General features: G+C 37.1%; 1 protein-coding gene across 2 annotated transcripts in view; it reads right to left on the bottom strand.

The window, feature by feature from the left end:
* ERCC6 (ERCC excision repair 6, chromatin remodeling factor) overlaps positions 1-25,093 on the bottom strand; it is a gene marked incomplete at its 5' end in the record, with an annotated part of 44,233 nt that extends 19,140 nt beyond the window's left edge. Inside the window, 8 exons of one of the 2 annotated variants that reach the window (XM_079312872.1) lie at positions 2,182-2,317; positions 5,995-6,153; positions 9,898-10,023; positions 16,494-17,217; positions 18,878-18,986; positions 20,925-21,045; positions 23,374-23,807; positions 24,906-25,093. In XM_079312872.1, coding sequence (XP_079168998.1) covers positions 2,182-2,317; positions 5,995-6,153; positions 9,898-10,023; positions 16,494-17,217; positions 18,878-18,986; positions 20,925-21,045; positions 23,374-23,804 — 1,806 coding nt within the window. Of the gene's footprint in view, positions 1-2,181; positions 2,318-5,994; positions 6,154-9,897; positions 10,024-16,493; positions 17,218-18,877; positions 18,987-20,924; positions 21,046-23,373; positions 23,871-24,905 lie in introns of those variants that run through there. The other variant, XM_079312871.1, reaches the window with a different exon arrangement.
* Between the last annotated feature and the right edge of the window lie 228 nt (positions 25,094-25,321).

Here is a 25,321-nt window from a genome sequence, read left to right on the forward strand (position 1 = left end):
ATCAACTCAAATTTTATCAAATGAAACTTCAGCTGTTGTCCGTTCTGCTAAGAAATACTGTCTTGCCTTATGGGGCATCTGCCATTGTTCAACCCTTTTTCTCCAAAATTCTCATCCAATAGCTTGACAATTAATCTTGGGTCTTTAGAAATCCCCTACCCCTCTTTCACAGACCTGTAGAGAGAACAAGCTGAAATACTGGGTTTTACCATAACCTGCTGGCCAACCACTATAAATGACGTAGTCCTCAAAATCCATTAAGATTTTCAATATCTGATGTCCAGGTAGTCTGGAAGACAATAATGTTCCTCTGCTGGTTCAGAAAATTGTAGCCTCTTCAGAGGCTGAAAAAACCTTTCTCACTCCTAAGTTGATAAAGTTCAGTTCCCCAGTCCTCTTCTGGAGCTGTCCAGCACAAAACTCTTCTCATTTACTTTGTGATAAACTGTGATATACAAATAGAACAGGTGAATCCTGGAACTGTCAATTAATTCCAAATAGGAATGTGGAATGTGCAACACTGAGACTGCAGCTGAGCAGGGAGTTGGCTTTTGGCTAAGTAAAATTATTCTCAACGAACTTATGCAGTCTAACCACTATTTTTATATTTATTTATTTAACTTATTCTTCCATGTCTTATGCCAGAGCTTAAGGGCAGAATGGTCCCTGGATGATATGCAAAAAAGATATGTAAAAGTGGTCTTCTGCTATGCCACAGATTATCAGCAGATGTAATTGTTCTAAGATCAGAACTAAAGTATTCATAGAAAGAATTTATATTGAAAAGAAATCTTAGGCAGGAGTAAAACACCTGCCCTGTATTTTATATGATATATTTTCAGTGTACAAGTGTTGCTTATGCTAATTTACTAGTAGCAAACTCTTACTGCAGGTATAAGGGAAAGTAGAACGGGAAACTTGGATTTTTTCCCTTACTTTAGCTTGCTCTTCTCTGATTAGGAGGCATCTAGGAAAAAAATGTGCATGAAATTAAGACCTTATCAGCAATGACACTTGTTTAAAATACTTCTGCAGCTCTTAGAAGATGATGAGACATTAGTTTCAGTTCTCTAAATCTGTTTGGAAGAGCTTATATCTTTAATTTTAAGTTGTTGAATACACTTTTGAAGGATGACAATGGGAAGGTGAAATCTTGAAAACCTTTCTATTCCTGCAGATTTGAGTCAGACTGTCAAATCCATTAATTAAGAAACAGCCCAAAATAAGCATCCATGATTTAATTTAGGAAGACATGCGACCATGTTATTGAGGTCAACAGACTTTTAGGGCTTGAAAACACACCAAGTTAATTGAACAACAGGAAGCTATTAGCACATTAGATTGTGCTACTCCTTTTTTGCCATGTACTGTAACTGCATCAATTACTCCAGAATATGTTTAATCAAGTGCAATTAAGCACCATGTAATCTTAATGTTATTACAAAAAATTCAATAAATATTTAAAGAGAAATTAAAAAATGCTTTGCTGAATCCTGAAAATCCATTTAAACATTGAAATATAAGGCTAGGGGAAAATAAAAATCTAAGTATTCCTTGTTTTGTTCCTACAAGGTAACAAAGTCAGAAACTTTAGACAAGTCAGGCTTTCCAACTTAAGAAACAGACTAGAAAGAGACTGACAAAGTAAACTGAAAGACAGAAAAGACATGGCTTGAAACAATGAAAACTAATAAAGTAACTCTGTCATTATGAAAATGAGACTAAGTGATACCAACTGACAGCAACCAACTGAAGAGAAATTGCCCATGCATGCAAAACACATTAAATATCAGAACAATGACACAGTGATGCAAAGAAATGCAAGAAGAGAATGCACAAGTGCTACAAGCATTTATCTGGTGTACAAGTACTCTAGTAATAAACTCCTAGCATGGACTACAGCACAAGAAAAACTCAAGTAAGAAACCTGTTACTATGTTTAATTTGTTCTGGGGAGTCTTCATCATAATATACATATATTCCATGTCATCCCCTTTTTACTCCAGTTTACTACCAAATCTACACAAGACAATGAACTTTTTGTTCTTTTAATACATTCAGAGAAAGGGCACAAGCTCTTTCCTACACAGAAGCATTAAGCAACAGGGGATGTTTTCTCTGCTGGTGACAAAAAAAAAAAAAAAAAGCCTCAGGAATCACAAAATTAATGTCAATCATTACCTTACTCTTTGTATAAGAACCAGTTTCATGGAGCACAGCAACTCTAAATGGAGGCCACCAAGTGTGGAATTCTTTTACCCACTGATGCAACACAGTAGCTGGACAAACAATCACTGTTGGACCCAATCCCTGGTACCTAAAATAAGAGCATTCAAGAAAAAATCCTTAATGTGAATTAAATAATCTGTATTAAGTGGCTCATTAAAATATACACATATTAAAAAGACATACTTCATGGTTTAAGTGGAATATGAGAGCTATAGAAATTAATTGGCAATTTGTTTTCCTTCAAGTCTGTTTTTCAAAGGAAGATGAAGAGGGTACTGCTAAAAGAATCTACTCACTGAACAGTTAAATGGATGCATCTATCAAACTAAACAGGAATAGAAAAGCTACAAAAAATAAGGCATAAGGGAACTTCCTCCTGTGATGTTACAAATCAGGTTTTAGTGACTGCTGTTTCTATAAGCGAAAAGAAATCATTAACAAGCAATTATTTTATTACTTCTATTATACAGAATGTGTAGCTAGAGTCTCACAAATGGACTTACATACAGGTGTTGTGCTTCATGTTGGTAATATACTGTACTCTCATCACCACAGTTTATGGATAAGACAAGGACTCTAAAGTGGCAGACTGTATCATCCATGGAAAGTTGAGATCTGAGCTTGGCTCAAACTGTCTCACAAGTTTCTTATTTGTTATTATATTACTATTTCTGACAATCACAAAAGTGGTCTGAAACAAAGTCTTTCTGTATATTAGATAAGGTAACCGGATCTTAAGGTTAAGAAGGGAAAAATCCCTTGCACACCAGCCAAATAAAAAGTACTACTGCCACAAATAAATACCAACAATCCTGTAAGAGATGTATTAAGTAGTGGAAGCAGTTCCTTTTCAAGTGTATTTGCTCTTTTGAAAATGGAACAAAACGACTTTGCAAACAAAGGCAATAGCTTCAGTTTCATACACTGATCTCTGTCTATGTAATATCCAAGTGATAATAGATAAACAATGCAAAAGATCACAGTAAACATTCAAGATCACACATCAACAGCAACAAAGGATTTCTCAGACACCAGCAACACTCTGCTTTAAAAAAAAAAACAACAACCTCTTAATGTCTTCAGAAACTGCTGACATGAAGAAATAATATTCTTTATTAAATGTTTATACATATGCAGAACAACAACCCAGATGTTGCTTATTATGAACAAATACTATAGCACAACTTTACATAGTCTAATTTAAAAAATCCCTGCAATCCAAAGTGAAGAACTTGGAGACATGAAAAACAGCTTCAACTATGCTATGAATCCAAAAAAATACCTACAGCAAAAAAGCCAACTTTCCCAGAACATACTAGTTTCTCACTCTTCATGGGTAGTAACAAAATACATCTGTTTATTCCCCTGGTCTGTATAACACAAGCTCACACATAAGGTTTATCCAGATTTCTTTCCCCCCCTCAGCTTACACAGAGTTCACACCTCCTTGGATCAATTTTCACAAACTCCACTCCTCTACTTGGCTGTGTGAAAACTCTTCTGTGTTCTAGTCTGACTCTCAACACTTTCCACTAGCCAACATTTTATTATTCTCGTGAGAGCTTTTATTTATTTATATAAAAGAGTCATCTAGCTTCCAGTCTGAGCTGTTTCACAAAACTAAACAAATCATATAGTTCTGCTTGCTACACTTAGGAGGCATCCTTCATTCTCCTAATCACTGCAACACTGTGAGATTTGCTCTGCTGCCCATTCAATTTATATTTGCTTTCCTGGAACAAAGGTGACACTTAAAACATTCAAAACCAAACTTAGTGCCTTGTACCAAGATAATAATATTGCCCTGTTCTTATTCCAGATACATTATCATATTGTCCCTTTTTTTGTATTGTCATTCTGTCCTTTTTTCATAGCTGCATTGTACTAATCGCTTATGGTCAATATATCCAAATCCCTTTCTTCTTCTGTTTTTTTCTGGCTTATTAAAGGCCAAATTCACAAGTACTCTTTATTTGTTGTTATTCAATTGGATGCAATTAGAATTACACTGAAGTTCCTGTCCCTGCAACTTACTTCCAAGAAAAAGGAAGCTGAATTCACACTATATTTACAATCTTTAAACACTCAAAAAATTAACATAGGAAAACATGTTTCATTATACCTGAATGTTGCCAAGGTCTGGCAAATTATGTTTCCAAGCTGAAACAATAACTAAATCATAGTGAAAATAAGAGAACAGGGCAGCAAGAGCAACACACTTTTTCTGGAGCAATGGATTTTTATTTATCTAAGCACCATGGAAATTAATCTCTGCCATTCAGAATAGAGATTGAGCTGTTTATGTTTATGTCTCAGTATCCTGAAGAGCACAGTAAATAACCAGTGTATAAACTTTCTGTCAGTTTCTCATCTGATGTCTCAAATAAATGAAGGCAAGTGTGCAGCAAAAGGTTTTAGTTACACACCAAGGTGAGGAGATCCCAGCTAGGCTGGAAGATTCTGACAGTGCTGACAACACAATTTTGTCCCCTCTCAGTGCTGGCTTCACAGTGAGGTTGCCCAGAAAGCCTCCTGCCTATCAGACTACACTTTTTCTGCTGGTTACCAGCATTACTGCCTTCTCAGCCCAGGGGAGGAAAATTCTTGACACTATGGAAGATGAAGTTGTTTAGACTGTCTGCCTTACAGCACACAAGCTTCACCAATACATTAAACTTTGCTTCCTCCCACAGAATTACTACTGTGATGGACTTAATGACATGCACCAGCCAAAACATGAAACTCAACATGTTATCTTATATGCAAAAAGAACACTACAACTTGGGTGGGCAAGTTGATTTTGGGTTTTTTTTTTTTATATTAAGGCTATAGTAGGAAGCAACCAGAGAGAAAACAGGAATATTTTCTCTTTAAAGCATTATTTTACAACTCATGTGCAAGCTGAACATAATTCAAACACGCCTCTTGATAAAGGTAATTATTTTTGTTTAGTAAAATACTATGATAGTTGCTAAATTTCATGTTTACTTCAGGTAAACAGGCCAACACAAGGAGAAAAAATCATGTACCATACATGTGTGCATTTGCAAATCTGAGGACACAAACAAGTATCTTACCAGTAATTCCATCTATGAAGAGGAAATTATAAAGAATTGTTCAGTAACAAAAACCCATAAAATATCTTATAAGAAAAGGCCAGTCACACGAGCATGTGTTTTGAAAAGCAGCAGCAACAAAAAACCAAAAGCAGATGGAAATTCCTCTGTATAAGTTACTGGTTTTACTCTTACTACTAATTTTTGGCACAGGTAATTCACTGCCCATCAGAAACTCTAAATTTCATTGCAAATCAGCTTGCTACTTCCTGTAAAACATTTACCTGGTGGCTTGCCAGAACAAATATTTTAATGTAAAATTTAATAAATGGAACTAAAGGTATTACATCTAATTTAAAATTCCATATTGTGTAAACTATTGATATTAATGTAATTGAGTTTGTAAACAATCCATTTGTGGAAGGTAACCTTAGACACTGTATTGACCCAAAATATCTAGCGTGGCTCATCTGCAAAATGAAGCATCAATGCCTGGAATTCATTAAAAGTGTTACATGTTTAATTTTTCCTGCCCTACAGCTCCATTGTCTCGTAAAATTTTTCCTTTGATGTCCCCCACTAAAAGAATTAAAGGAATATTGTAATTGAAATGTCATTAATAATTCACAGGACCCTCCTCCACCAGTAATACATCTGATGAAATATTAATTGAGCTCCACAGACTGACAGTCTGCAGAGAAGCACTTGCCTGTAATTTGAACCACGAGTCCTCATATTGCTGTAGCTCAGACCTGCCAAGAAGGCAATTATCTGAATGGTCTTGCCCAATCCCATCTCATCTCCCAGAATTCCTCCTGCCTGCTGGCAGTGCAATTCCCAAAGCCACCTAACACCTGTCTGCTGGTACCTAAAACAAGGAAAAAGAAGATGGCAAATGTTTGACAATACAGATCATAACAGAAAGTACTCATGAATTAATCATTTGGCAAGGTTCTCATACCAGTTACTGTAACATGCTGGATGTGTGTTTTACATGAGTGCAGTATTTACTAGGTCATACATTTTTGATGCACTCAGACATTACATGTGACTTTTATTCTTTATGCAACACTAAAACATTTCTAATTAAACCGACAGTCATTGTAATTAGAGGCTATTTTATTTCATATATATTTTAAGTGTTAAAAGCACCTTGGAAAGTTACTCTTAGGAAGCATTATCTTTTCAGAAAAGACAACATGCAAGGGTCTAGTAAATAATATTACTAGGAACATATTTCTTGAACTGAAGGAAAAGATTGACTTTTAAGGAGTACAGACTTCATACTCCACTGCAAAAACTGATCTTGCTTTTCTTAAACATAATTTATTTAATAACAATTAGTCTCTTTCAATGAAAAAAAAGACCAAAGCTAAGCAATAGAAAACACTGCAGTGCATGGGATACAGCAGAACAATATGTGGGAACATCAGGGCAGTTTCTGCTCCCAGTCCTTCACTGGAAATCATACAAGCAACAATATAAAATACATTCCACTTAAATGAAGTGGACTAGAAAGCAAGATTTATGACAGCAAGCTAAAAAGGTGAAGATAAAATGCTGGGCTGAGAATCACTTTAGAACATATATTTTTATAACTATATGAAATAAGGAGACTGGTAGGAATAATACACCATGTGTGGGGGTTAAGTTGAAAACAAAAGAAATAAATGAAAAACCATATCTTTGAATCATATTAAAAAGAATCAAATGTTTCAGCACTCAGTGCATTGGAACTTACAGGAAAGAAAGGTTACTGATAATTTTCCTGATAGCAAGCATTTCTGGAGTGCAGAACAGAGAAAAGAACAAAACACATTTTTTTTTAAATAGGGATTGTTCATTTTAGGTGATTTCCTGTGTGCATTTCAAAATCCTGTTTCCATCCTTGAACAAATAATATTTAGGACTACTGACAGCTAACGACACTAGTGTCTACAAAGTACTATTAAAAATCAATTTGTGATGAGCTTGGTATGGATTTAGAGAATGCTAAATGGAGACAAACAAATGGCTTGAGTAGTTAAAAAAAGATGATCAAAGAACACATCTAATGGTTCAGACATCACACTATCTGCTGGTGTCTCAAAAGCATTATGCCACAAAGCCCTTAAGAAACCCTTTTATTAGAAATTAATTCACCTTAAAATGCAGCAATCTATAAAACAGCTATGAAATGGCTCGCAGGATTAGCTATAATTGGATTAAGATGCTATCATTACTACATTTTATGAAGACAAAACATCTTCTGATAAACATTAAAGAATTGAAGATAACCCTAATTCCAGTCAAAAGGTGCTCTCTCAGACAAATGTTCAGCATGTCTCTTCAGAAGACAACCATTCAATAGCTTCCTAATATAAATTTGTATTATTTTTAAGATTACATATAGAGCTTTAAAATTAGATGAATTTATAAGCATATTTCTCTCTCCTTCTCCTAAGAAAGTTTCACAGCAGACAGTTAAGCTTGTGAAAAATTCTACTCCCTGGTTATACAAAAACATGAAATATGCAGGTGCTTTCTTTGTATAATTGTATAAACATGCAATAACTGTAACTATTCAAAAGTTAAAGGAACACACCTTCCTCCATTTTTGTGGCTACATGGAAAGATAATTATTTTTTTTCTACCTTACACTTTTATTGCACAAATTTTTATGGTGGCTCTTTTCTTGTTTTGCTTCTTTTCTAATCCAAAAATATTCTGGAAGTAAATAAAAATGCTGCTGGCCATCCAAAATAATTATATTGTAACGTATTTCACATGAGCAGTCTTGCTGTGATGCATCCTTCAAAATTTACCATAGCAGATGCCAGAGTTCAGATGCATTGTTGCAGAGACAAAATTGTGTTTCATATTTATCAGGGAAATCATATGCTGGAAACAAATAGTGATGAAAGCTGTTTTCTTTTTCATACAGAGAGTGTTCTCTCACGCTTAGTGCAGATAGAGTAGGTTATGTTTGCAGGTCTGCTCAGATTTGTTCCACAGCAGCATCTATTATTATTATTATTATTAGTAGTAGTATTTATTCCTGCTCAATGTTTAGCAAAGCAGACGTGTGCACAGAAGAAACAGACTCCACTTTACCAGGCTTACCAAAGAACCAATCTGAGGGTCTCCTATTTCCAGCATGAGCCAACTTCTTAGGAATTTAACTATGCAGGAAGATCACTTAAAGTGCATGCTATACATGCCCTTGGGTCAATATACTTCCATGTTTTGTACCAAACTTGCTCAGAGCTCAACAGTTTAATGCCTATTGACTATGGGCTTTCCTACACCGGAGATCTCAGCATTTAAGTTACAAGTCAGACAAATCATTCAACTCAATTGATCTTTCTAACCACTTAAGAAGTTCTGCCAACTGACTCATGCTTGCAGGGATACCCTTCATTAGTGAGGCTTGCATCTTCAAGATTAATTTTTAGTGACTGCTCTATTTCATTTCCCTTCGGGTTGCTCAGACCACACATCCGTCCTCAAGACGAATACTTGTGCAGTACCTTCATATAAACAATGGAGACCACATATTGGCTCTGTATGGTCCCAGCAACCAAGCCATTAATTCAACCCCATTTCAGAGCTACTGCTTTCCTGCTTAGGGCTACAGGACAACAGTAATAATTTCTTTGAGGTCAAGACTAAGTGGTTCTCTTGGAAGGGATACCACACACGCCCATTATAAACCAGGGCTTTCTACTACAATAAGATTTCAAGAGAGTTTGCTTTTGAAAGAGAAGATGTTTTTCCTGCTGGGTGAAATGTTGCCAACAAAACTGAATTCAAGCCCATTATGTATGAAATTTAAGGGAGAGATTATGGATAAAATTAACCGGTCAGCTGCTAACTTGCAATTTATTTATTTATGTTTTTGAGATGAACTTGAAAGCATCATTGGACACTGTTTTAAAAAGATGAAAGAGAAAATAGTTATGTTGAAATCTGTAATTAACCATTAAATAACTAAAGAATGAGTTATCGAGTGTTTTCCACCTACCAGAGAAATTAAGAAATCACTATATTTTAAAATTTCACCTGGGAAAATGTTCAGGATTATTTTATAATATGAATTACTAGTAGGTACTTTGAAAAGATTTTCAGTAGTTACTTAAAAGTTCTCCGTATTTTTTATTGGGAGAAAATTTCACTCCACTCAATAAGAGAAACACCATATCTCTTATTTTCTTTTATCACATCTTGCCAACATCTTATGTTTCAAAGTAAAGTTATTCTACCACTCCACACCTGAATTAGGAGCAGCCATATATCAATAAAAGAAAGAATTTATAAAAATAGACAAGGAGACCTTCTCAATTCATAATTTAGCTAATACACATTTACAATCATTTACACATCAGCCAGTAATCACCTGCATATTCATATAATTGCATTCTGTGTTCACAGTAAGTTAATTTCATTGATGTTTGATCCTGAAATCTTGATTAAAGAAAGAATCCTACTGAAACAATTGAAGCAGAAGTTGAGGTATCATTCACTGAAGTAAAAGTTACATCAAAGGGCATCTGGAACTCACCATGACTATTACTACTAATATTATTAACAGCATACAGTGGCAAAATATTGAAATAAAGTACACAATACATACTTAAAAAGCTTTTTGAAGAGAAATCCTGGTACTTTGAAACCCTCTTCAAATTCAACATCACTTTCTTCAGAAAGTTCTTCAGCTGTTTGATGTTCTTTGTCCTTCAAACGTTCCTTTTGCCACTTCCTGGAATGACACAAGGAATCAACATTCAATTACAGCATGGAAAAGATACTGTACGAAAATGACACTGAATTTCAATCAGGTAAAAAGCCCAACAGAAACTCATGAATTAAAATCGTAATCCTTTGTAGGAGAGAATTAAAAAGCAAGTAAATGCTTGAAATATCTGATATACTAAGGTTTATTATAAAAGGTGCATGTTTTATAGCTAGTTACAATTTTCTATAGACAAAAATACTAATATAATGGAATCAACCGTTAAGAGCACCAAAACCTGGCAACTTTAAACTCCTAAATCTACCTCCCCTTACCCCTTACCCAAAATATTGATAAAGTTTAGGTATTCCAAAGCTATTTTATTAATTTAACCAAACACTGAAATGTGAAGCAGTGTATAATCTTATCCAGAAGACTCAGTTGGAAGCATCACCATCTTCAGGGTGACATGCTCTAAATCTGTAAAGCAGTCATTATGAAGAGAATGAGTTTTATGAGGTTTTGAAATTACAGTGTGATTTGTGGTTTGTAGCCCTATCTTATTTGGACTCCAGGCAGCTTAGAGAAGTTCCTGTCCCATTATTCCCCCACTACTGAAAAGGTATCAAAGGATCTTCAATATTCCAATGAAATTATGAACTTGTGTTTCAGTGACCCAAACCCATGTGCCTCTTATGGTAAAGTGTACTCTATGTACTACTTAACCAACAGCAATGACACTGACAATCTGGGTTTTGCTGGAATTCTCTCCTGGAAGTGCCATTTACTGCAGGCACACTGAATGTGGTAAATAAACTGACAAAATCCCTACAAAAACTGGCAAGATACACAACAGATTAACATCCATATGCTACTGTTCTGAATGCAGTGCAAAAGCAAACGTCCTCTTAAATGGTCTCTGCATATTTGGCAAATTTGTTTAAAACCACTTGTTAGGAATCAGAAAGCAGGGAAGAAGTTCAGCATTTCATGTACAAGCAACACAATCATACACTCCTTCTCATGAAAGAAAGTTAATTATATGAGGTTTCTAGATGGACTTTTCAGCAGTACCTTTTGAGAAAATGCTTCAAGTCTGTCTTTAGGAACTAGTCACAAACTTGGTATTGTTCTAGTAACTCAAAATGTTCACCACCATCTCCAAACACACATAAGGTACAATCACTGCCAAGAATGAAAGCACTGAAAAACTAAGACAACACAATGCTGGTCAGGTTTAGAGAGTCAGTTTCACTGAAGCATATTTTGATCTCCTAAGTCAAGATGTCTTCAGAAGCAAAAATAATTATGGAGAGAAAAAACAGCATATACAGGGGAAAAATTAGATGAAGCAAGACAGTCTTCAGTTTGCTGTTTAAAAGTGCTGATTTGCTAATGTTTATATTGGAGTCTTTTTATTTCAGTACGTGAAATCATGAATTCAGTTAAGTAGTAGAAAAGAACTTACTAAAATACATTAAGTGTCAGTGTTTTCCTCTTTTACAAATCTATCCTAATAGGAATGGAAATCTCTATCTTAGACTAGTAGTCTGCTAAATTTTAAAATTATACTCATGGTCTGGAGCCTAGCAGGCAGATGTGATACATTCTAGAGTCACACATAAGAACGCATTTAATTTTCTTCAGCACTACAGTGTTACTTTATCAGGCACAGAGGGTCTTATTTTTTGGAGTTCCAGAAAAAGGAATTTAAGTTGACAAATAGTGATAGTCATTGCTTCAGACTGCATCACTACTGAACCGAGACATTCTAGCACTTGGTTACTTCATCTGACTGGGTTATGACAGAACTCAAAATCAAGGAAGGAAACTCCTACTTACCAACCTAAAACCAAAACAACTATAGATTACAAAGCTTCCAAAGAGACATCTAGGTAAAGAATCCATACTAAACCCAAGCAGGGCAATAATCTGTACAAGAGTGTGCTATTAATTTTGTACTCAACACGAATCACCACCAGCCAGGCACCTCCCCTGGGAAGGAGCAGATTGCCCTCTAGTGTGCATCGGGAAAAGTGATCCAGAAACAACCAAGAGGGAACTCTGAGATTAACTCGAAGCTGTCCAGAAATTTAGGCACTTCACCTCCATATAACTACTACATTTTCTTCAAGAAGTGTGATTCAATATTGGCATTTCTCCTAAAATTATACATGGAAAATATATACATCTAGAATTTGAACTAATAAACACTGTACTTAATTTTCCTAAAAAACGTTTCCTTTTTACATTCTCTGTTACTTCACTGAAGTACTACAAATCTTTCAAATGTCTAGAGGTTTTTAGCCACCAATTACCAGTTTAAAGAAATAACAGCAACTTGTTACCACAAGCAACTTTCAAAGTTTGAAGAAGCTATTAAGTTTCTGAAAGGCTGTGAACTTTAAGTAACACACATCATTGAGATATTCTACACTGAAAAATCATTATTTAGGAAAGTGTAAATATCCAAATGTCTGAAGCCATGGGAGGACAAACAGTATTCAGTCTGTTGGTTAATCTGGTCCCCTACCTTTCCCTGGAAGTCAGACTTCAGAGGGAGAAATAGTGGTCATCAGTTTTGACTTAAATACACAGTAACTTACTGTCCATTGAGTCAATATATTCCTTACACACATCAGTTAAAATCATTAGTAAGCTTAAACAATCAGAAAATACAGGTTTCACTTTAAAACAGAAGCATGACCTTTGAGAAATCTGTCTTATATTGTCCATTGTCACTGACATAAATGCAATTTTATCTCTGAAAGTGAAGTATGAAAGCCATATATCATACAATTAAATTTCTTCTTAATATAAGAATGTATTCAGATCCTAAGCCCATTTCCCACTTATTGCAATACCCTAGAAAGAAATTCTGCACCCAAAACAGTAATGAGTACAATTTGACTTTTTTTTTAAAAAATGCAGTCAGGAACCAAGCTGAGTATTTAATATAGTTTGCATTTGTGAAGCACAATATGTTTTACATTTTATACAGCTAAGAATCCCTCACAGATTACTCTAATTTGCTAAATTGACGCATTCAGTATTGTTTTTTTGATCTAACTTTTTATGGTCTATATGGGTGGATTTAATTGGTATGTCCTAACAGATGAAATACATGCAGTTAGTACCACAAGCCTCCATAAGTAAATTAAGACTGATGTAGACAATTACACACTTGAGTTTAGAATGAAAGGTGTAGTCAGTGAGTGAGAGAAAATACATCTTCATTTGTGTCCTGGCTTTGTCACTTTAAAGAGCAGTAAGAATGCTTTAAGAAAGTATCTTTCAGGAAAGGTAGCATTTAATCCTTTTTAAATTTATAACTGAAACATTGAGAGATTCAGTAACTCAGATGCATCAAAAAAAGCTAGCACATGAAAACTGATCTATGAAAACCAATTTAATTTAACACAACTTTTTTTCCTTATGAATCAACTGTTTTGAATACTGACAATCAAAACCTCCTGCTGCTTAACTGCCTGGGTATCACTTGAGAGACAAGAAAAGAAGCAGCTTTCCTAGCCTTACCTCTGTGCACTTGACAGCAATAGAAGTCCAACAACTGTACTCCACAAACTATACAGAACACACAAGAAAACATAGATATGATCTCCCATAATATGACATACAACTTCTTCCTTGAAGTTGCAGGCAGATAGATACTGACAACTGGTAGGGGAAGAGGGTACATAGGACTGCTAAGGTTTATTCTGACTCCAAGCTATTACCTTACATTGACACCATACTGATGTTAACAATGTAACATATTAACTACATACAAGTAGAAAATAATTACTTTTTAATATTTATGCTTGCCATTTTAATACATGTAAGGGAAAACATTAAATAATATAAACAAAATCTTGTTATTTTGCAGTTTCCATATCTGCAAAGCTTGAGAATAATACAAGAAAAACACGTAGCAGTTTTCTTGTTGAGGAAAATACCAAAAAATTTTACTTCCTACACATTTAGTAGGCATTTGAGCTTACTGTTGTTTTGTGCTTCTAGGTGTAAGAAGTTGAAAAACAGGCTCTTTTTCATCCTTTCCACAGTCATCAAATAAACTGCCATGACTCAACGTGCTTGTTTTGGATGAAGTAGAGTTAATTTTCTTCACAGTGGCTGGTGATTTGGGTTTGTGCTGCACACAGGGCTGATAATGCAGAGATGCTGCCATCTGTGTGATGCAGGGCTCACACAGAGCCAAGGCCTTTCACTAATAATATACCTGTTGATGAGGATCAAGTCTCTGAGACATTCCAGTACCATCCTAGAGACTGATTACCTTAAGCTTCTGGGATTAGCTGGTAATAGCCAGTATGATTGATAGCTGGAATGACAAAATACTAATTTTCAGTTAATACTTGAATTAACTATAGATGAATGACAGTATCCTATTTACCTCACTCTCCATAACCCTGAAGTTCCCTGGAACTGTTCACTATTCTAGCAAGCTATGAATTCACCTTAGGCATTGACCTTTCAGAACAGAAGATTCTGTTCATCTGCATGTCTACACAGCAACATGGCTCCAGTAACAGTAAATAGTGAAAGGGAAGACCCACACAAGGGAAAAAACACCTGAAATTCCTGATAGCCTAAGCTGATTCTGCATAGCTAAATTTCACTTTTTCATGTTCCATTGCTCACATCTTGCTTTGAATGACTAGGACAACCTCTGGAAGTAGCCTTTAAGAAGGACAGAAAGAGTCAGCTGCTTTGCTGCATTTCCTACAGACAAAGCTCCTGTTGTGACAAGTCTCTTGTTCTAGAGATGCTCTGCAGTCATGCAGTTAGCTAATTATTGTGCTTTAACAACATCAATGTAGTTTCCCCTTGACACAGACCAATCTCTTGAAGTCCCATCTCTGAAAAGTTTTAATGTTAAGGAAACTCATTTTCAGTCTCTAAGATGTAGGACCGAATTCATTGCCAAGCACAAGACTAGATGTTCAGAAGAATAAAGTAATCCTGAAGGACTTTGCTCTGCCTCTCTCACGGGTAAAATATACCATAATCTCACCCATTCGTTTGCATTCAAAAGTAAAACTGACATGAAGCAAGATATAAATGTAAGCAAATGACAGCATTTCTATAGCATTCTTAATATGTTTCTTAATTCACTACATTTTATTTTCTCATGGCAGTTCCCATAATGAAGATTACCTGGGGGTGTCAGCATAAAAACATCAATGTGGACAGCTGCAGCTTAACAGCCACAATAACTGTAGCTATGAAATTTTTAAGAGATGTAGTGTTTTGGTAGCAATTACAGTTATTGATATTTCTAAAATTCATTTAGGCTTTTATTGTAACTTCAGTAACCAAAAGAAATGTAGTCTGTGAGATGACTTTGCTAAGGATAAATTGTCACAATCTTAACGTTATTAAAAAACGTTTTTGAATGAATTTAAACTGTGAGTCATATTAAAACTTTCAATCAAAATAAATTACTCTTGATGAAAACACTGAATTAAAAATGATTTAATATTGGTCTACTTTCAATGTGAAGAATACAGTTTTATTCAATAAACCAGTAAATATTTTACTGATTAAGAACAATTAGTTTTTGATAATGCATCCCATAGAAAACATATTTCTTTCTGACCCTTTGGACATTGCTCAGATTAGCCTCTTGCCGAAATTTCTACTCAAGAGCAATAAACTATGCTTTAATTTTGAAAAGCAACATCCTGGGATTGCAAATTGCCTTTTATCAGTTCCTGATCTGCTTTTGTAACCTGAGATGTGAAAATGAAGTTGGGCTCCTCCTACTTGAGATTTCCTACAACTCAGAGCACTCCTGCTACCAGAACATACTTCTTCCTCCACAGCAACCCAGGCTCTCACCACAGGAGAAATGGTGTTTATACCTTTACTTCTTGATTCCTTCTCTGACACAGCACCATTTAAATCCATAAGATTTTAGATTTCCATAGAAGTGTAAAATTTGAGTCTCCAAGCATTAATCAAGTTCCTATGCCAGGCTTTATCACTACATCAGTCACCCTTCACTGACTGTCCTAATACATGTCCTTCCTTTCACTCTAAAGAAGCTGTTTTCAAATTCCATGATTTTCTAGAGGACTATGTAACTACCTGAAGGATATTCAGTAATGGTAACTAATTAAAAGTACATATGCCATCAACCAACTAAAGTTTATTACATGAAGCTCAACCCTTCCAGTAGAAAAGTGACAATATGCCTGTGATCACCAACACATAGGTTATACAAATTTCATAAATCACAGATTAACACAGGTGATCTACAAATAAGGAGCAATAACAACAAGAAAAATTTAACAGGAAAGTTCTTGTAATGAAGCTCCATGTTTGAATCCTTCTGGAAGGCTGTCTAGGATCCTTCTGACTACCTCATTTCTCTTACTTCAACACACCCCCTAGCAGTCTGTTATAGCTACTGTCCTTTGTATGTTCAACATACTAATTTATTAGTATTACTAATTAAAATGTCTAGGACTAACCTTAGTCTCTGTTTATAGTAGTCCACATCTCCATCATCTTTCCATCGTCTCACTTTGTGCTTCCCTGGTGTATGCTCTTCTTCCTCAGAGCTTGGAACAAAGTCAGCATCATTTTCAGCTTCTTTAAAACCCTTCTTCACCAGATGTTTTCTTTTTCTTGACAAACTCTTAATTTCATAATCAGAATCATTCTCATCAAGAGAGGATGCCTGTTCTTCCTCTTCTCCTGCTTCTGGATCAAGTAGCTCCTCATCAGGTACATACTCAGATTCCCCACTATCATCCTCTTGTTCATGCCTGAACTTCTTGGCCTCAAGGTATTTCTTCTCCTTTGGAATCCTGGCCTTTGAATGAATCTGAAGGGCGTGCTTCTGAAGCTCTCTCAAGTGTTTTTTTAAGCGTTTATCTGTTTTTGAGAGGGCTTTACCACTTTTTTCCTTTGTAGCAGCTGCAGGAGCCACACATTGAACATTTTTGGCCTGTGCTTTCTTCTTTGCTCCTCTGTGACGGGTTAACTTCCTTCTTTCAGATGACAGCTTAGCTTGGTCTGCTAAGTACTTCTCAAAATCAGATGCCTCATTTAATCTTAACTGTCGTGCCTTCCTCTCTGGCTTCTGAGGTATTTTAGTTCCAAATGGAGTCATCTGGCCAGTTCGAATGAGCTCTGCCCACTCTGTTTCCTGAGCAGGCATAAGCATACTGCCAAGGGATGATGGACCAGGCTCTACAACAGAAGTCAGAACATACAGCATGCCTTTAACATTTTCTGTGTAACTAAAACACAGGAACAAGAGTGTTACATGTATTGTCAAAATGCAAATACTTCTGAAACAGCATGCACCAGCAAAAACTACCATAAAATTACAATTCCCAGTGATACACGAATTCTTATGTACCACTTATGTGGTCAGTTCCACACATATCACCATGTTCAGTACAAGAAATCACCATGTTTCCATTCTAGCAACACTGCCCATTTCAATTTTATTATTGATTTTTCAGTCATACTCATAAGCTTGAAATTTGGTATTTTGATCACCACACTAGGACAGACACAAATTTCACATAACACAGACTATTCTACCATGTGCTTCAAAAAAACTCAACAAACAAACCAACAAACAATAAAACCAAACCAAAATCCCAAAACCTGTCTTCCTAGCTTACAATACTGATATGAAGGTGACAACTTTAAAAGTCAGACTGGCTGCACAGCACTCTGCCACAAAAGAGCACTTCTAGGTGCACTAACAGTTACTATACACAAACTGTAACTGGTGTTTGAAAGCAAAGAGAAAGAAAAGTTCTCAAATTCAGGAAGCTGAAGGGTAATTCTGGCCTGAAATCTATTATTAGAGCCCAGAATTTCAAAGTAAGTTTATCAGAATTGCCAACACACTTTAAAAGTCCCATTTTAAAGCACTGTACCTATCATGTTTAATGAGTAATGACAGTGCATCAGGCATGACAACCCCTCCATCTCCACCCCCTCCTACTGGAACTGCTCCATTTTGTTTGTTGGGCTCCACTCAGTTCTTAGTTACATTTCAACACACTGGGCACCTGAGTTTTGCTGTATGAGCCCTCCAAAGAAAATAGGATCTAAGATGCTTTTCTACTGAGGAAAGTTAAATGAGGCTTTGACTCCTTAAAGTTTTGTCGAATCTGGAAAGAAGCATGAGCTTTGTGAAATGGGAATCTAGACACGTGTGAAAGAGTCAAACATCACAAAGAGTTTTTCACCTCTGCAAATAACAATATAACCTAAAGGTGATGCACAGACACCAATGGGACCCAAACTTGCCCTGCAGAATATTGCAGGCTACTGACTGTGGCCAAGCTTAGTTTGCAGAGAGCAGAGAGAAAGAACACCTAGTAAAACACTCAGCAACATACATCCTGCTCTGGATGGAATCTTATTTTTAATTTTAAAAATCATACTGCAGCCTGAAAAGAAGAAGCACTTCCCCCTCCCATTTCTAGTGATACTTCCCAACAGTAAGAAAAAACAATTTTGTTAATGCTGATTGATAGCATCCAGCATATAAAATGTAATTCAATCATGATGTTAGTCATCTTTATCAAATTAGCTGTGAAAAAAATGTTAGGATTTCCAATTTATTAAGCCCAATACTCTAATGTGCCTCAGCCATCCCTACACAGCTAAACACAGATTAACATCCATTTTTTAAAACTTCCCACATGAATATGCCAAGATTTGCAAATATGCAGGTGTACGGAGTAAGTGCTCTTAACTCTCTTTGAAAGCCAACCACTAAAATTTATTTCCTGACTGGCAAAAATCCTACAAAATAGCTTCAAACAAAAACCAACAGGCATTACATCAAAGTGGAACAGAACTTTCAGCCTTCTCCTATACATACCTTCATCTTCCTCATATTCAATCTCATTTGCTTCATCAGCAAACTCTGTTAAACCAAGTATTCCTTGAAGACGTTTTTGTTTTGCTTTTATCTTCTTCAGCTGTTGCTCCTTCAACAAGAATTATATAAGTAATTTAATTTTTAATCCACTTTATAAATTCGTTAACCTTTTAAACGACATTTCAATCAACATATTTGCAGCATCTTCAACCAGAATCTCATATTCAAATATTTACAGTACCACACTTGAAGAAAAACAAAAAGTGCAAATACAGTGTCAACACAATACCTGCAGGGCTCCAACCCACAGGAGATGCACAAGTTTGGGTGTATGATTATCTTACCATATGTGTATAGTAAGATTGGGCTGTTTACACACACAAAATTCATGTGCACACTGCATTTTTATGTACATTTCTTAAGGCCATTTTATGTGTTGATTCCAGTGAAGGAAGCCCATCAGACTTCTGAGATGCACAGAGAACACCAAGAGATTTATTCATGATTATAAGACTGGGTTCATGATTACCACACCACAAATAACAGCTGTAAGATTTACTAAGATTTATTCATCACCCCAGAAGTTTTGGAATGTTTTGTTACAAATGAACTGAAATTGTAAAACAGTCTAACATCCTGATAGGTGTCTGTATATGGTTAGTTCAGGAGTGGTCATGACTAATTTAACAGCAAAAAAAAAAGTGAATAGACTTCAAAAGATCAATGCTACAGATTATGTAAGAAGTACAGTTTATTACTGCTATGAAAATCATTCTTAGTTAATAATTCCTCTGTTACACCTTTTTTCTGACTGTAATATCCACAACAGTATATCTACAGTTGTGATGGTATGATTCCTTGATGTTACTAACTTCATTTGTGAAACAACACATTCCAACCAGTAAAACAAAGACACAGGCAATGTAACCTTCACATTTATAACTCTTTACTTTGGAAGTATTTCCTTACCTAGAAAGGCACATATTTCAGTAAAAATCAAATCCACTGCAAAATTATGGCATATGATTTTCAAAGGGAGATTTTTTTTCCCCTCACTTCAAAGATGGTTAATAACAAAGTTGCAAGGAGGTCCGAACTTCCCCTGCAACTAACATATGTGCAAATCTCTTCAAGCAGTATGAAAATATTCAGAATAGTGATCATTCTTTAATGGCAAGTCTTAACACATTTCTTCCTATCACTTCCAGCTATTTTTCTCTAGTCCTTTGCCACTGCTCTGTACTGTCCCCATCCCCTCTTAACTGGCTAAATTATGAGCACAGTATTATCCAGGTTGCTGAAATTATCAAGGTTAAAAAACTACAAGTGAATAAGTCAGTGGCAAATGACCTAAGACAGGCTTCTGAGGGCAAAGGACAGTAAGTTTCACAGTCAGGTTTATCATTAGAGAAAGTATTAGGGTGAATTTCCAGAAGTGAGCTGATCAAGGTGCTACATTCCTGAGTAGTACAAGTTTCTCTTTTCTCAAATCTCTTTCCTACTCACAGCTGTAAAGGTCTATTGCCTACATCATCCTGATGCCATCTGGATTGCTCTACATATCCCTTAACTCTGCTCTGGCAGAAAAAAGCAGCAGCAGTTTCTGACAAATCATTGAGTAAAAGAGGCTCATGGACAGAAACTATGTATATTGACAAGGTACAGATAATGAAAGAGGGTTAAGAAAAGCACACAGAAAAACCATGAGACCCGAGATTTAGTTAAAGTACTGAATCATGCCCTAACAAGGTTTTGTCAATTCTCCAAATACCACTGTGAGGTTTTTAATTAAATTAATGCATATCAATCTTCTGAACAGGTCCTGGAACTTCAGTTTTATATCTTGTTCCAAAACTTAGAATATAAAAAAAAAAACAAAAAACCCCAGCACTTCAAATTCTTTAAATTACTATGAAACCATTTCAAAGCAAAGGAACAATTCTACACTGACTCTGAACTACATAATTAAGAACTATATCAAAAGCCAAAGCTTAAGACAAAGTACAAACTAAGTAGTGTAAAGAGGAAGTTACTGTAATCCAATTACCTTGTTATATTTTTGCCGTTTTACAGAATCCAGTTTTCTGTTAACATTCTTGTTGTCAGCAGCTTGAGGTGAAAGTTCCTCAATAATTTTATTTATATGTCTCAGAGATGTTGTACATGATCTGAAAAAAAAATAAGATTGCAATGAGCTGCTAAATTCTAGAAAGAAAAATAGCACATTCTCAATTCAGACAATTTTAAAATTCCAGACTTAAAAAGGTCTAAAGGTAATGTTCTGAATAAGCATAATATATTTAAACAACACTGGAAATACTAAACACTTAAAAAAGTTGTACATCATAAAATATTTTTAAACTAAATTTTGCTAATAGTAAAATTCCAGAAGAATGTAAACTGAACAACCACTGTAGTATTTAGTACTTGAAAGTTACAACTCTGATGATAACAAGCAAGAGTGGTTGCTTTCATTACTCAAGGTAAACAAATCGGTTTTAATGCTTTGATGCCATTGTGTAAGGAAACCTGTATTTTCTATCTTTTATGCAAAAAGTAGATTACAAGACAAAAATGCAATTTCACAGACAGACTAGTTCAAAGATATAAGAGCACATCAACATTAAATTTCTCTTACTCACACACTACCATTCTTCATGTTTCCATATAAAATACGAAATTCAAGCAGAACTTCAGAACCTAATATGTTTCTGCTGTTAAATTCATTTGCAAGGAAGAAGGAACTGCCCCACCATCAAAAGCAACAAATCTAGGTTTGTTAATTAATGTATCAGAATACTTCATAAGATACACAAATGAGAAGCTCAAAGCATTATGAAAAAAGTCAAAGACAACTGTTCATGGACCTGCAAAGCAGCCATTATTCCCCCTGTATGCAAAGAAAAGCACTAAGGAACTCTCCTCCATTGACAGGGAGGAAATGTTTGGGCCACAGTTACTTCCAGCTCTAATCTGAGTTCTACCACTGTTATCTCTCCCAGGAGATACATTCTACTGCCATCCTCACTTCTCCATTGTTTTTTAACATTTTTGAACCATCCCCTTTCTTTCTCACTCTCCTGCTGTGTTGCTTTACAGTACACCATTCTCCTGCACATCTCCTAATTTTGGCTTTTGCTTCCTTGGCCCTGGAGTCTCTTGACACTCTCTTCTTCCACAAAACTTTAATTAACAGGACTTTGAAAAATAAACAGGATTTAACTTCAAACATTTTTATTCTCCTTTTTGTGCTTAAATTTGTGTGCATATTATTGAATCATTCAGTTTCTACCACGAACTCTGTGCCAACTACTCAAAAAACGCCTCTTGCCTGACCTTTTCTCTAATCATGCATTCACTGTGCCATAGGATTTTAAGCAAATCTATAATCCTCTACTCATGTCTAAGTTTTGTTAGACTCTCTGCTCAAAGTCAGCTATACCTGTTAATTTTCTCAAAAATCAACTTTCAGATTCTCACATCTTATGCAGACAAGGCTCTGCAAATCTGCATAAGCCTTTTGCATTTCCTCATGTCAATACGGTTTTAAGACTTGAAGCGAAAGGTGAAAATAGTGGGATAAGAAAAATCATATGATGCTTCTGAAAGAAAAATGGGAAAACATAAACTAATGAACAGTGCTGCCCACCACTCTTTCAATAACCACATATTTTAATTGCAATGGTTATGTTGCTCCATTCTTTTTCTCAATACCACCTAACTCATCATGTTCTGCCAAAATTAGATTTCAGTGTTGTAAACTTATTTAATTTTGAATCTCCACACCCAAGCTGGAAAATTAATGAAGTGCATATACTTGAGACCTACAGCACTCCTAAGCACTAAGAGAAAAAAAAAAAAAAAAGCAATACAGCGAAACATACACAGGTAGAATAATTTACCTGCAATAGTTCACACAGTAACTCTACAAGGAGACTAGAAACAGAAAGGGAAATCAAAATTTGAAAGATTACTGGCTCCTATTCCTCAAAGTCTTCTACTATCAATAGTGTCCGTTACTTAAAAATTTGATTCTTCTAAGGTATCATTAAGAACTTCCCATGTGATACGGTTGCTTTGGTTGTAGGACATTCATGAGATGGAATCATCCAAGTTACAGAAGGAACATAACTTGAAGCAGATGACCCCAGAGAAGACAAAGAATTGAGGAAGTGACACTTTTTCTGCTGCTAACAACAGAGTATAATGCCACTCTCCACCGTCCAGAAAACAGATGCATCTTGATGAGGTAGGAGACAAAGCAGAAAAAGGAGATGCACTCTAACCTCCTGCCTTGATACATGACTAGATCAGACAAATAAGAGCAATGAAGCATTGTCTGATGTGAAAAATATTTTCTTCATTTCTAAAAGGTGACTCCAAACAGTATATGTGATCAAGCACTTCAAAATACCTTTTCCTCTTAAAGATTTTAAAACCAAATCTCATTAGATTGTCAGTAGCAGAAAGGAACAGTAAGAAAAACCATAATTTACCTTAAATCCTCCAGTACTGACTCATACTCTTTTGATGCATTAGCTATTTTTGCTGCTTTAGTCGCTTCGTTAATTGCATTATCTACTTGCTGAAGAACTCCTTGCTCCAACACGTCCTGGTCATAGACATCAACTCCTAAATCTTTGAGCTCAGCAGCATGTGCACTACATGAGACAGACTGAATCTGCTGCCTGTTGATCTGCAAAAGGGGATGTGCTCTTCTAGGTGCCTCCAAAGGAACAGCCATGGAAGTGGAAGCCTGGCAGTCAGGGCTGGGAATTCCAACAGTACTACCCACACCATTGTCACAAATGCCATTTTCCTGTTCAGTTCCTGAGTTCTCATCATTATGCAAGCAATCATTGCTTGAAGTAGTGGCAGACTCTTGTTCTTGGATACTGTCTGGCAGGACACTCTTGTGTGTTGGCATCTTCTGCTCAAAGACAACAAAGCAGCACGTTATCACAAGAACATCCACACTTACAAAGCTCCTCATGAAGACTGTGCCCCCCCCCCCCCAAAAAAAGTAAGCAATCCAATGAAGAATGTTTATGATAAATTCTTGTTTCAAAACACTTGGTAATCTACTTCTCCATCAGTCCTCCCTGCAGAGGCATCGCCACACCAACATCCACAATCAAGAGTGGCCAAAACCTCTCAGAGACAACTGTTTAACCCTCCTGGAAGATGTTGACATGAAGACAAATAAGACAACATGTAAAAATTACTCTCCTTGTCAGACAGTGAACTCAGTCTTGTGTGTAAATGGTCATGCTCCAGAAGACTGCGACATCACAAAAACATATGCAACTTAAAATACCCAAACCCCAAAAAGAAAACTTTTGGAAACAGTTCAAGACTTGCCATTGAAATGTGTGTAGTTTGCCGTAAGCTTTAGTTTGACAATTCAGCTTTAAAGTGGTGCATAAAGAACCTCAGTTCTCAGGAAATTAATGCTGGACTGACTTACTAAGGCAAGCCTGGAGTTGGTGTGGTGCAGCACCCTCTCCTAGCACGGCAGCCCACAGATCCCAGTCCTACGGATCCCAGTCCTACGGATCCCAGTCCCATCTCACGGATCTCAGTCCCACCTCATGGATCCCAGTCCCACCTCACGGATCCCAGTCCCATCTCACGGATCCCAGTCCCACCTCATGGATCTCAGTCCCATCTCACGGATCCCAGTCCCATCTCACAGATCCCAGTCCCATCTCACAGATCCCAGTCCCACCTCATGGATCCCAGTCCCACCTCACGGATCCCAGTCCCACCTCACGGATCCCAGTCCCACCTCACGGATCCCAGTCCCACCTCACCGATCTCAGTCCCACCTCACGGATCCCAGTCCCATCTCACGGATCCCAGTCCCACCTCACGGTTTTCTCCCACCCGCTCGGAACACGCCGGCACAGGGCTTGGTCCTGCATTCAGACAACAGGTACCACCCCACATCCCGGCCCCTCCGAGGAACCCGGGGCGCTCCGCCCCGCCTGCACCGAGCGGTGCCGGGCAGAAGCGGTGCTTCTCCCACCTCTGTGTGCGAGCAGGGCTGGGCTGGGCCGAAGGTTGTCTGCGCCGCGGCGGGCGGCAAAGCGCGGCTGCCACGGGACGTGCGGGGCTCCGGGGGGCGCCGGGCCGGGCCGGGCCGCGCTGCTCCCGCCGGGCTGTGCCGTGCCGAGCCGAGCCGAGCCGAGCCGAGCCGAGCCGAGCCGAGCCGAGCCGAGCCGAGCCGAGCCGTGCCGGGCCGGGCCGGGCCGCGCTGCTCGCACCGGCAGGGCTCGGCTCTGCGCCTGCGGGCGCCGCGTCACTTCCGCAGCGGCGGGACAGCGCGGCGGGCGTGGCGGAGCGGCCGCGTCCCCGGCTCCCGCCGCTCCCTCGGCCCGTTCACCCCATCCTGCTGCCTCCCGTTTTCAGCGTCCTGGAACTCCCGCCTCCAGCTCCCCCTCA

This window comes from Erithacus rubecula (assembly GCF_903797595.1).
Source record: "Erithacus rubecula genome assembly, chromosome: 9".
NCBI classification, from domain to species: domain Eukaryota; kingdom Metazoa; phylum Chordata; class Aves; order Passeriformes; family Muscicapidae; genus Erithacus; species Erithacus rubecula.